The sequence below is a fragment of the Phyllostomus hastatus genome, unplaced genomic scaffold (genome assembly GCF_019186645.2).
Source record: "Phyllostomus hastatus isolate PE091 unplaced genomic scaffold, TTU_PhHast_1.1 phas_scaffold_60, whole genome shotgun sequence".
NCBI classification, from domain to species: Eukaryota; Metazoa; Chordata; class Mammalia; order Chiroptera; family Phyllostomidae; genus Phyllostomus; species Phyllostomus hastatus.
The window spans coordinates 17,115,085-17,126,784 of NW_025334038.1; the positions used below are offsets into that span (position 1 = coordinate 17,115,085).

General features: G+C 45.1%; 1 protein-coding gene and 1 non-coding gene across 2 annotated transcripts; both read right to left on the minus strand.

The window, feature by feature from the left end:
• Position 1: 1 nt before the first annotated feature.
• Positions 2-9,885, minus strand: DDX39B (DExD-box helicase 39B). Its single transcript, XM_045826099.1, has 11 exons — positions 9,761-9,885; positions 8,192-8,524; positions 7,429-7,556; positions 6,810-6,902; positions 4,777-4,960; positions 4,010-4,128; positions 1,953-2,084; positions 1,067-1,176; positions 822-966; positions 532-679; positions 2-229 (listed from the first exon to the last, which is right to left on the minus strand). The coding sequence occupies exons 2-11, from the start codon at positions 8,400-8,402 to the stop codon at positions 213-215; spliced, it is 1,287 nt and encodes a 428-aa protein (XP_045682055.1). The 5' UTR covers positions 8,403-8,524; positions 9,761-9,885; the 3' UTR covers positions 2-212.
• LOC123810537 lies at positions 8,958-9,035 on the minus strand. The gene has a single exon (XR_006784264.1). It is a non-coding gene; the product is annotated as a small nucleolar RNA SNORD83 (small nucleolar RNA).
• Positions 9,886-11,700: the final 1,815 nt, after the last annotated feature.

An 11,700-nucleotide genomic window follows, 5' to 3' on the forward strand; every position in this document is an offset into this window, starting at 1 on the left:
AGACGCATGTGTTTTTTAGTTTTGTTTAAAAAAAAGTTCTGACAAATAAGGAAATGGGGGTTTAGAAGGGATGATGCAAAAGAGGGAAGGCATGGGGTGGGGTTGGGGGTTGTCAGGGGTAGGTGGCAGTAGTGTCTCCTTCACCCCCACGCCTGGTATCATCTCTTGAAGAGGGACAGACTGTCACATTCCAGGAGAGGTGGATGAGTCCTCTATCGTGTCTGTTCAACTGAAGAGAAAATACGGCAGTTAGAGTAAGACATGAAACAGAAAAAGTGAGATTGGCAGAAATACACATGCCCATACATGCAGATGTCTGTGTAGTGTCTGGGAGCAAAGGGCAGACTTGGGGGTGGAGAAAGACATAATCTGGTAAGAGAAAAGATCCCACATAAAGGTCAATTAAACATCCCAACCCGGCAACTGCCCATATGTACTAGTGTTTCACGTCCATAATGGGATTTAAGACAAACTAAGGAACAAGGAGAATCACAAAGGTTGGAGGAGCCAATTGCTGTGATCAATACTCACTGTAGGAGGAGATGTCTATCTCATCAGGCAGCTCACTGATATTGACCTCAAAGCGATCCTGCACATCATTGAGGATCTTGGCATCATTTTCATCTGACACAAACGTGATTGCCAAACCCTTGGTGCCAAACCGGCCTGCTCTGGCCACCTGGAAGGAGACAGAAGGTAGGACTGGAAGACCCCAAAGAAGAAAACATCTGAAAGGAGGGATAAAGATGTACGCCATGAAGATACAGAAAATAAAGTCAGTGGGAGAGGTCACTGAATGTCCTTGTGGGTACAGGGCGTACCCGGTGCAGGTAGGTGTCGGAATCTTCAGGCATGTCATAGTTAAAGGCAATGTTCACCCGTTCGATATCCATGCCTCGGCCAAATAAGTTGGTAGCCACAAGAATTCGTCGTTGAAAATCTTTAAACTGCTGATACCGAGAAAGCCTTTGTAAGAAAGGAAATTAGAAAAACGTTAAGTCCCTTCTCTCATTTTTCAGTCTTTTTCTCCTAAGGACACACAATACCTTCCCCACGTCCAACGTACCTCTCCTCCTGGGGCATCCCACGGTGGATGGCAATGGCTGGGAAGTTCTGCTCCACTAGGAGCTGGGCCAGGGCAATGCAGCGCTGCACAGACTTCACAAAGATCACCACCTGTGGATGTGTAGGGATGTGGGTCCACGCATGTGTGGAATTGTATGAAAAAGGCGTCTTCAGTAATTACTCTTCTAAAGGAATTCCCCTCAGTTCCTATCATGTATTTCCTCATCTGCTATAAATATTAACCTGATCCTAATCTTAGATCATTTTTAGTGCAAATAAGCCATGTAACAGGTAAAGTAATGAAATATTTCTCAGTAAAATAGTACAAAAACAGCCCTGGCTGGTGTGGCTCAGTGGACTGCCGGCCTGCGAACCAAAGGGTCACTGGTTTGATTCCCAGTCAGCGCACATGGCTCGGTTGCAGGCCAGGTCCCCAGCACGGGGTGCATAAGAGGTAACCACATATTGATGTTTCTCTCCCTCTTTCTTCCTTCCTTCCTTCCCCTCTCTCTAAAAAGTAAATAAAATCTTAAAAACTAAATACATAAATAGCACAAAAACCAATTTAAGAACCTAACAGAATGAAGGTATTTTGGGACTTTTACAACCTGACTAAAAAACCCTTTAAGGATTTTATTGTTTTGAGCTTTATTGCTTTATTTACTGAGGTTATTTATTGACTACCTGTCTGTGCCAGCAATGGAAAAGCAAAGCAGTTCCCACCTTGCTCATACTTGGCTCTAAGACATACTCTCATTTTAATAAGTTCTAGTTAGAATTTCTGCCCTTCTCTCACATCACATTCGAGGTTTTTTCAGTAACAGGGTACTGAATAGATTTCTGCTCCCGTGGGATGTGCTAATCCTCCTTCTGGACTTTGAACTGACCTGGTTGAACTCAAGGACATCCAGAAGGTCAAAGAGCTTCCGGTTCTTCTCGTTGTCCTTCAGTTTCACGTAGTACTGCTGCAACCCATGCAGCGTCAGCTTCGTCTCATCATCCACGAAGATCTCCATTGGCTGAGGGGGAGGGGGGAGGTAGGGGTAGGGAACGGGAGGGCAGAGTGGGGGGGTTAAACCTGGGGGGGTGGAGGAAGTTGATCTCCAATACACCCCATGGGGGGATGGGGAGAAGAGAGAAGACTGAAAACCTCACCCCACCCCCAAAAACACCATTTTAATATGCTCTCTTCCATCTTAGACCTAAAGTCCTTCCTATCAGTAAAGTTCTAACACTGGAACTGTCATGAGAGGAACTTTGCAAGGAGAAAAAGGAATAGAGAAACCACCCAATGGCAAGATGCCACTACCTCAAGTGGAGGTGATGAAGGGAAAAAAAAAAGCTTTTCCAAGGGAGAATATGATCCAAACAGCTGGGAAATGATGGGAAACACTGACTCGAGGTCAGAATAATTCCATCAGAGCAAGTGTAAGAATATGGGGGAAAGGACATGGACTGCTCCATTTGAGTCCTCTCTCAACTAGGGCAATCATATCCATGTTAAGATGGAATGCTAAAATAGATATAATCAAAATGCCATGAAAGCAGCAACAAAAATTACTCCAGATGAGTACCAACTTGTCCTGGACCACAGGGAATAGTTCTGGATGAGACTGGTCTCTGAGCTAAGAATCAGACCATCTGCAGTGTTACATGGAAGCTATCAGTAATACTTCAGAGCTGCACATTTGCAGTTACCTTTTAAAAAAAACAAAACACAACCCTTGAAGGGAAGGAAGTTTGCATTAAAAAGGAATTAACTCAAAATCCAACTCCAGAGCCCCAGTTTCCTAGCACTCTTCACTAATTTGGGAACGTAGTTAATATCAAGACTTGGAGTCCAAGACTTCAGGAAAGGATGTGTGTGTCACAAGGAGATAACCAGAAGCTGATCGCAGAAGGCAGGCTTTCCAAAAGGAAGTTCCACAGCCACCTTCATATCTAATTGTAGCCCCAAGTCCAGTTACAGACAAGGAACAGAGCAGGGAGATAAACAACACTCCACTGCTTATACAACTGGCCATCTAGCCCTAATCTGTAGCCCACCTGGTTACATCAAGTGGAGCACCTCACTTTACCTTTCCTATACCCCTCTGCCCTGAGTATGAAATAAAAGGAAAAAAAAACCTACCACCCCATTCAGGATACCCTTCCCCACCCCAATACATAAGGGAGAAACGAGGAGCACGGCACGCCTTGGGTTCAGCAAAAAAACCGGGAACGGAAAAAGAGGCTGGCTGGTCCTCAGCTTCCTGGTCAGGTTTCCCTGCGGCCTCCGCTGCCGCCATCCACCGCTGGGTGCCGTCCGAATTCTCCCGCCGTGCCACGAAGCTTCTCTCTGCTGCCAGCTCACATCAACCGAAGTTCCATGTGGGTGTGAGGTGTGCGTGGGAAGGAGTAGGGGATGGGGATTGAGGTGCCAAAGGCCCCCCACCCCTGGAGGTGGGGAGGGAGCGCATTCATTGTGCTGTTTGCTCTTCTTTTAGACATGCCCTGCCATCTGTCCCTCTCTTGCTCTCCTGCCACCGGGAGGAAATGAGTGTTGGGGAGCACAAGGCTCCAGTTGTATGCTCGATGTCACCTTGAGGGTGCGTGGCTGTAGGGGATATGTAGGAGACGATGGGTAGATGGTATGGCAGAAAATCCTGCCTTCACCCAAAAGGGAGAAGAGGTTCAAAATGCTGTGATTTAAAAAAAAAAAGTCGAACACTACCCGCTCTCAAGTTAACCCGACCAAGTCTTCCGGAATTTCCCTGGCGCCCGCGCAGAACCTAACACTAGCTATTTCTGCCTCTGTTCGTCTCTTCAAGGAGTCGTCACTCCCAGATGGGCTCGTGCCCCCTTCTTGGCACTTGAAGGACAAGGGAGTCTGGAGGAAGAGGGCACGGACGGGGAGAAGGCAGTGGGCGGGGAGTGGAAGAAGAGAAGGTAGAAGGGTATTTACGTCTTGCATGAACTTGCGGCAGACTGGACGGATCTCTTTGCTCAAGGTAGCACTGAACATCATGACCTGCTTCTCATGGGGGGTCATGCGAAAAATTTCCTGGACATCCCGACGCATGTCTAGAGGAAAAAGGGAACAAAATCATAGGAGAAAAGCAGCTTGTATCATAAACAAAGACCAGAGATAGGCTTCCCAATGAGGTCAAGACTGCTGGAAATAGGTAAACAAGAGTTAATTCAAAGAAAGATTTGCTTCTCTACTCTATTCTCCCCACTCTTATGAAACTACATCCATACTAATAAATACAATGGAAAGAGCAATGAATTTGGAATAAAGATTTGGGATGAGATCCCAGCTGTGTATTTTATCCAGGCAAGAAATATGATGAAACCCCACAGTCCACAACTATGGAACAGGGCTAGAGCCCACTGTAGAGGCACCCAAGGATATGACCTTTGAAAAACACTTTACAAGTCCCTTCTCCCTACTGCTCTCTCCCCAAGCCCCAACTACCTACAAATACTGCACACCTATTACATTCCAGCTCTCAGAGTCCACTCCATACTTGCCCTGGATCACACTTTCCTATCTAGTACCAAGGCTGCTTAAAAAGCACAACAAAGACCAACCCAGGAAGCCAAAGCTATCAGTCATGAGTAACAGACTGAGTCGTTCAGGCCCTACAGTACTCCTGTATCAGATAAATTTCATTTGGCTCCAAAGGGAAACTCCCAGATCACTAGCCCAATCCCAGCACTGCCACTCACCGAGCTGTTCAAGCATCTTATCACATTCATCCAAGATAAAGTGTTTAATATGTTTGAGGTTGAGGCTCTTATTTCGAGCAAGGGCAAGAATGCGGCCAGGGGTCCCCACGACGATATGCGGGCAGTTCTTCTTCAGCACCTCTTCATCCTTCTTGATAGACAGACCACCAAAAAACACTGCGACCTGCCAACCCAGGAGAAAAGAGTGCCTCACAATGAAGCAATTGTGGGTCCTAGAACAGCCTAACACCTAAGTTGCTTTCTAGTGGGTGGGGTGGGGTGGGGTGGGGTTGGGGGATGGGGAACCACTCAGGGGATAAGACAGACTATAAAGACTAATTCCATAATAAATCTAAAATCACCAGTTGTGAGACACCCAGGTTTACAACAAAACAGGAAGTACACAGCATCACCTATGAAGGATTCTTGCCAAAAATGTTTAATTAGTTTAGCTTTCAAATATAAACTTCAATTTACAGGAAATACTGTGAAAAAGTACAAGCTAAACAACACCATAAAGGAGTAACCAGATGAATCCAGAGATAGGACATTCTGCAGAACTGGCCCAGATTCTTCAAGTCACCGTACCATAATTTTAAGCAAAAGAAAATGTCATGACTATTTGTATTTGATCTCGACACCAAGAACACTGTCACAAAAGTGATGAGCTGGACCTATACGGGAGCAAGTGCAATCCTAGCTCACTACAGAGCTCAATAATAAATTATTTCCACAGTCATAACAATAGAAACTCTTTTCTGGCTTCCAAGTTTTAGAATCAACCTAGACAAGACTGCTGGGAGAAAGGACAGAAAGTAAACACTGCTGACAATGTAAAAATAGAAGTATACATAAAGGCACCTGTGTGTGTGTGTGTGTGTGTGTAGCATTCAAATCATATTTAGAAAATTAAAATGAATGTTTCAAAAAGAACACAAAGGAACTAAGTCAAAAAGTCTGTAAGTCGATAAATTTGAGGAAACAGTACCTAATGCTTGGTTTTAAAGAACAATTAGAACTTTTAAAAAAAAGTTAACAAGTGATTATCTTCTGTAATGAAGAATAAGTGATGTGAGAAAACAAATCTTTTCATTATAAGGCCTTCCAGACTATAAAAACATTTTTACCATGCAGGTATTGCTAGCACTACTTCAATTTTTTTATTTTTTAAATATAACAAGGAAAAATTGTAACAACATGAACAAAGGTACTATTCTTCACACCCTTCTAGCCAAGATAGTAGGAAGTTATATACACAAGTTTATATAATAAAGAACAACTCAAGCCAACTTTGTTGGGGCCTACAGACATCTTTCCATTTCTGCCACTTTAAAGATTTTCACCCCTGAAGGGTGTGGATCAGTGGACTGAGTGCTGGTCTGCAAACTGGAAGGTCTCCGGTTCAATTCCCAGTTCAAGCCCCAGTCAGGGCTCACACCTGGGTTCTGGGCCAGGTCCCCACAGTTGGGGGCATGCTAGAGGCAACCACACATTGATGTTTCTCTTCCTCTCTTTCTCCCTTCCCCTCTCTATAAAAATAAGTAAAACCTTTTCAATAAAAAATTCTCAAAATTCACATCTCACCACAGCCATTTTGGAATTACTAACCTTCTCTTGCCATATATATACCCCCTAAATCTCAAACTGTCAACCAAAGAACACTGAAATGATTCAAAATGTTAGCATAAAGAAGCAATAAGCAGAAGGATGGTCCTGTGGTAAGCATCTTCTCTAGCCCAATCACCCAGTCTCCTGCTGTACAAGCATCTTTATATAATGTGTTAAAAAACAAGGAAAACAAAAGCTTCTCCAAAATTAAAACACAGCACCTCTGAAATTATAATGCAAATCCAAGCAAGCCCTAGAATGTAAATCTCTTATACACCAAAGTCTGCAAGAAATTATTAGATGTATCTGAGGCTCACATATAGGCATTTAATGTCTGTGGAACATGAAGACTGCTGGTCTCTAAGTCTCTAATGCCTCCAACTCCCCAAACCCTCATACTCCCAGGTCTCTTTACCTTGGCTTACCTTGACATTGGGCATGTATTTAGAGAAGCGCTCATACTCCTTGCTGATCTGAAAAGCCAGCTCCCGAGTGTGACACATCACCAGCACAGACACCTTAGGGGGTAAGTAGATCGAAAAAATAGTATATCCCTTCACTATCCCTCTGGGGAAGTGACTATCACAAAAGTGTATCTGGCAGAACATAAACTTCAATTCTGAGACCTAAATCATTAACCCCATGATTACTACAAAATATTCCCCATGGCCTCAAGGGTAACAGAGGTCATCTTAGCAACAAGCACTCATGGTTCACAATGCATCATGTAGTTAAGATAAAAACACCCTGCTCTACCCTGGCCAGGTGGCTCAGTTGGTTAGAGCGTCATCCCAAACACCAAATTTTGCTTGGGTGTTCAACCCCCCAGTCAGGGCACATCCGGGAGGCAACAGATGTTTCTCTCACATCCGTGTTTCCCTTTTTCTCTTTCTCTCTCCCCCCACTCTCACCACCCTCTCTCCCCCTCCTCACTAAAATTAATTAAACATATTCTCAGGTGAGGGTCTTAAAAAAAAACAAAAAAAACACCCTGCCCAAATATTCCTACCAAAATGCCCTCCCCAGTACTCTCCCCAGCTGTACCTGCCCAGTAACTGGCTCCAGCTGCTGCAGCGTGGCCAGCACAAACACTGCCGTCTTTCCCATGCCTGACTTGGCCTGGCATAGGACATCCATTCCCAGAATGGCCTGAGGGATGCACTCATGCTGAACTAAAAGAAAAAAGATAAATCAGACCCTCCTAGTTCCTTCCAGCTTTAGCCTCCTCCAGCTCCAACCAACCCCTGCCCCCAGTCCTAACAACTCATCTGCACTCTGTCCTTATTTTCCTTCATCTTAAATAATCCATGATATCTGAGTGCCTGCCACAGGCCATTTCTCATACTTAGGTTGCCATGCTTCGGGTCATGTAACCCTACTGAATGAAGAACTTGGTACCTGACCTAGAAGCCAGCCACCTTTAGACCAGCCATAAAGGTTTCCAGAGACTAGAGTTGGCCTGGCCCCAAAGAGGAGAAATACAAGTAGAGCCAGCTCCTCTCCAGAAATTTAAAATTGCAAGTCAAAGTGATAAAATTAAAAACTAGCAGACAAGGGAAAAAGCCAGTCACCAGATGAACGGTAGTCCTCTAAGGTGCTGGATCACCAGCACTTCCACACTATTATAAATAATACCACCCTATACAAAACTCTTCTACTGATAATATAGTTTCTGGTACTTCCAGTACTTCCCTGTTCTCTAGTCTATCCTAAATATATATCTGTGTTACTAAGAGGCCATGAACACATCTGTTTCTAGGACCTTTAGAGCACCTAATGAATACTCTATGCCCAAGATGAAATTTACCTTCTGATGGATGCTCAAAGCCACAGTCGACAATGGCCCGGAGCAACTCTGGCTTGAGCAGGAAGTCCCGAAAGCCAGAGCTATGGATGGAGACATAGGAGCCCTTAACATCCTTCTTGGCAGGGGCCTCAGTCCCATCTCCCCCGGCTGCTGTCTCCACCTCATCATCTTCATAGTCCAAGAGCTCATTGTCCACATCATTCTCTGCCATAACTGGGCGGCAGGCAGATCAAGAGCGAGGGGGTGTCTGAATGGGTTCACGTAGAATAAGTGAAAACAAGGGAGGAAAGTGGGAGCTTAAGGAACAGAAGATACACTAGTTTGACAGAAGAGCTAGGAAAAAAAAGAAAAAAGACATCAGTCACAAGAAGACAAGCAGAGCCTTCAGCACCTCTTTTGCATCCTCCCCAGACCCCACTTTCCCTAAACTATGAAACCTTTACTTGGCAATAAAAGTAACAAAACACAAAACATAAAAGTAAAAGCAATACATGGAACAGAAAAAATGATTTCAAGGGAGGTAGCCAGGTCACAGGTTCCCAACAAGATTAGGATCAGAGTAGGAGAAACCAGGAAGTTGGAAGGGGAAGTTCAGCTTATAAACTCACCTGTAAATAACAACATTAAGGAAAAAGAATAGGTAATAAAAAGTATAACATGACGGGGTGAAGAATGTAAGTAAAATGAAGACAAGTCCTGAAAATCCTCAAAGAAAGACCCTGTTGCCCTTTCACTATAATCTCAAACTATCAACCCCTAAAGTAGCAGCCATCAGTCAAGGGTGATAGATCAACGTCATCACTGCGCAAAGCGCTCACTTGTCAAAATGAAAACATCATGTGGCTGCCCTTCACCTCCCACAGCTCAACAGCCTCCCATTCAGTGACCTCCACCTGCAGCCTAAGAAATCGCTATGTAATTATTTAGTGGCGGGAGTGGAGGTAAGAGAAATGGCTCTGCCGGGGGGCGGGGGGGGGGAGGAGTTCATCTCTTCATCATACCATGAATAACGTAACAGCTGAGAGGATGACACTTAGCTTTAACTTAGCCTTAACAGGCCTCACATCACCGCTGCGTCACTCCTCAGGTGAGACTCCTTTCCGAAAAACAGTGACACCTCTCGAAAACATTTGGAAAGCGCCCCATATAAAGGTGAGCAAGTAGAGATAAAAAAAACTCCAACTGACCCACCGCGGGCCAAAAGGACCCAAAAATCAGAAGGGGCGTGAAAAGAGCCCCGCCCTCCGCAAAATGCCCAGGACAGAGGACGCCTAGCGCCGCCTTTCACCGTCGCTAGGGCCTCCAGTAAACAAGGGACCCACCGGAGGCGCCGAAAGCGAGGGAACACAATGGCGCCGAGGCCACCATCTTGAATTGAGCCTGTCTAGCTTCCCTACCCGCCCCCGGGGCTCTTTGCTCTCGAAAGGGATGCAAGTGATGAAAATAACGACCAAACTAGGCCCCACAGACCAGGCTATAGCCTGTGGAAGGGGCATCAGGAGCCCATGCAATAGCATGGATGCAGAGAAACGCAGATGGAAATGGATGGTACTGAAGGCCAAACCTTACCTGAGCAAGGCGAACGCATATGGCGGCAGCAACAGCAACGAAGGAGGGAACCTGCCTTCACTTCCGGTTCCCGGTTTCCCTCGACCCCGGCCTTCCGCCTTCTGGGCTGCCAGTGAGCAGGCGCAAGGGACGGCAAGGACCTTCCACAGTTCTGTAGTTCTGCGCTCTATAGGGTTGCCTTTAGAAACTGCCTGTCTGAAATATTTTTTTAAATTCACTTCTAACTCCTCCACTACTGTCAGTGACAAAAGACATAAAGGAAACTAGCACCCCCTTCCACCGATATCTTTTTCTCTTGTCCTACTCTTCTCCACGCCCCTCATCTCTTTATATGTTCTTGCCGAGAAGGTCTTCTCTCTGGGCACCCCTCTACAGCAAGGGACGAGGCTGGCGGCGCTGCGATTTCCCACGGGGTCCTAGGCCCGGTAGTCAAGGTGACCTGGGGGCGTCCACGCTGGAGCTAGAGAAAGTCGACCCCAGCTTGGGTGAGAACTATCGGTGCTCAGCGGCCCTGCCCTTACTTTTTTCGCAACCATGGGGACCGTGGAATGGCATTTGCCCAAAGTAATGTTGGCCAATGTAGCAGATACCCTAACGGGCCCTAAGTGGTGAGTGGAAGACGCAGTCTGGATTGAGGGTTACAAAACATTTCATAAGTATCGTTAATGTGAGCAGAATGTTTTTTAGCTCCGTCTCCAATAGCCCCTTGTTCAGCCTGGACTTTTTCCTGAATGAAGCGTTTGATATCTCTCCCTGCCCCCACCCTATCTTTAATATGCTATGGAAGTCAGATTTGTTGGCTGCAGACTGTTTGACAAAAATGACAGTAAACGTTTGGCTCTTTATTACCATGTAACACAAAGAAGTAGGGACCAGTATTCCCATTCTATTAACACGCCCAGACTTAAAGAATAAAGCAACTTACAGAAAGTAACACAGCTAGTGAGGTGACAGAGCCACAATGTAAAAACCTCTTACTCTATTGTAGCCTACCTCCCTGCTAAGGGGGCTGGTTAATAAATGCACTATGGATTACCTCATTCGTTCAAGGCCTTCGGGAAGCAGGCTTGTTTCCTGTGGCCAAGAGAAATGCAGTAAGTGATCCAAGGATGGTGTCATAGGACAGTTTTTTTGAACCCTAAGTATCAAATTATTCAACAGTATTTATCCCAAGTGCTATCCTAGGATCAGTGGACACAGAAGTCAACAGCCCTGTCATCTCACGGAGTTCACATAAGGGGGGAGACAACACTCAAACACATAAGTATGTCAAGTAGTAGTAAGTGCTATGAAGAAAACTAAAGCAAGGTGATAATGGAGGAAATAAAATGGAATAAGCACTGCTTATAGAACCACCTAAAATAGAAGCAGAGCCACTGAAGAAGCAGGGCCTATGCACACCTTGTGCCTCAGTTCTCAGAGCTACTATAAAGTTGCTAAACTTGCTAAACTCAGTTCAAGGCTGACTCATAAACATCTTAGAACAACTGCTCCTTCATTTGCATATTGGGACTTACCAATCCCTAGCCAGCAATCTTTTATTTGCATGAAAGAATTGTACTGTGTGGTTTTTGCCTTTATAAACCCTGCCTTTCTTTGTTTTCTCAGGAAGCAGTTTGAGTAGTTAAGTGAATCTGCATCTATGGGAGTGGAAGTTCAGTCCTTTTGCTCAAATAAATAAATACCTTTTGTGCTTATTATAGCCTGGGCCTCTTTGGTTAACGAAGGGCCAGAGTGCTTGTTCCTACAGCCCAGCTTTCCTCTACAGCTGCCATCTATAGTCCTCAAGTTCCCAAACCAGGAATCACATGTTTCTCAACTTTAGAGACATAATAACATATTATTTGCTATGTTTCTCCAACAAGTTTCAAAAAACAACCCTTTTGGGCGTTTGGGGAATATGAAAACAAGGCACAAGAGAGTGACTGAAAATGAGAAAT

Excerpts from the sequence above, each read along its gene's own strand:
- DDX39B (XM_045826099.1), bottom strand. The coding sequence starts at position 8,402 with ATGGCAGAGAATGATGTGGACAATGAGCTCTTGGACTATGAAGATGAT. Across the intron at positions 2,085-4,009 it reads GCCGCAAGTTCATGCAAGAC|CCAATGGAGATCTTCGTGGA; the intron begins GTAAATACCCTT and ends CCTCCCCCTCAG. Across the intron at positions 967-1,066 it reads GGGATGCCCCAGGAGGAGAG|GCTTTCTCGGTATCAGCAGT; the intron begins GTACGTTGGACG and ends TTTCTTACAAAG.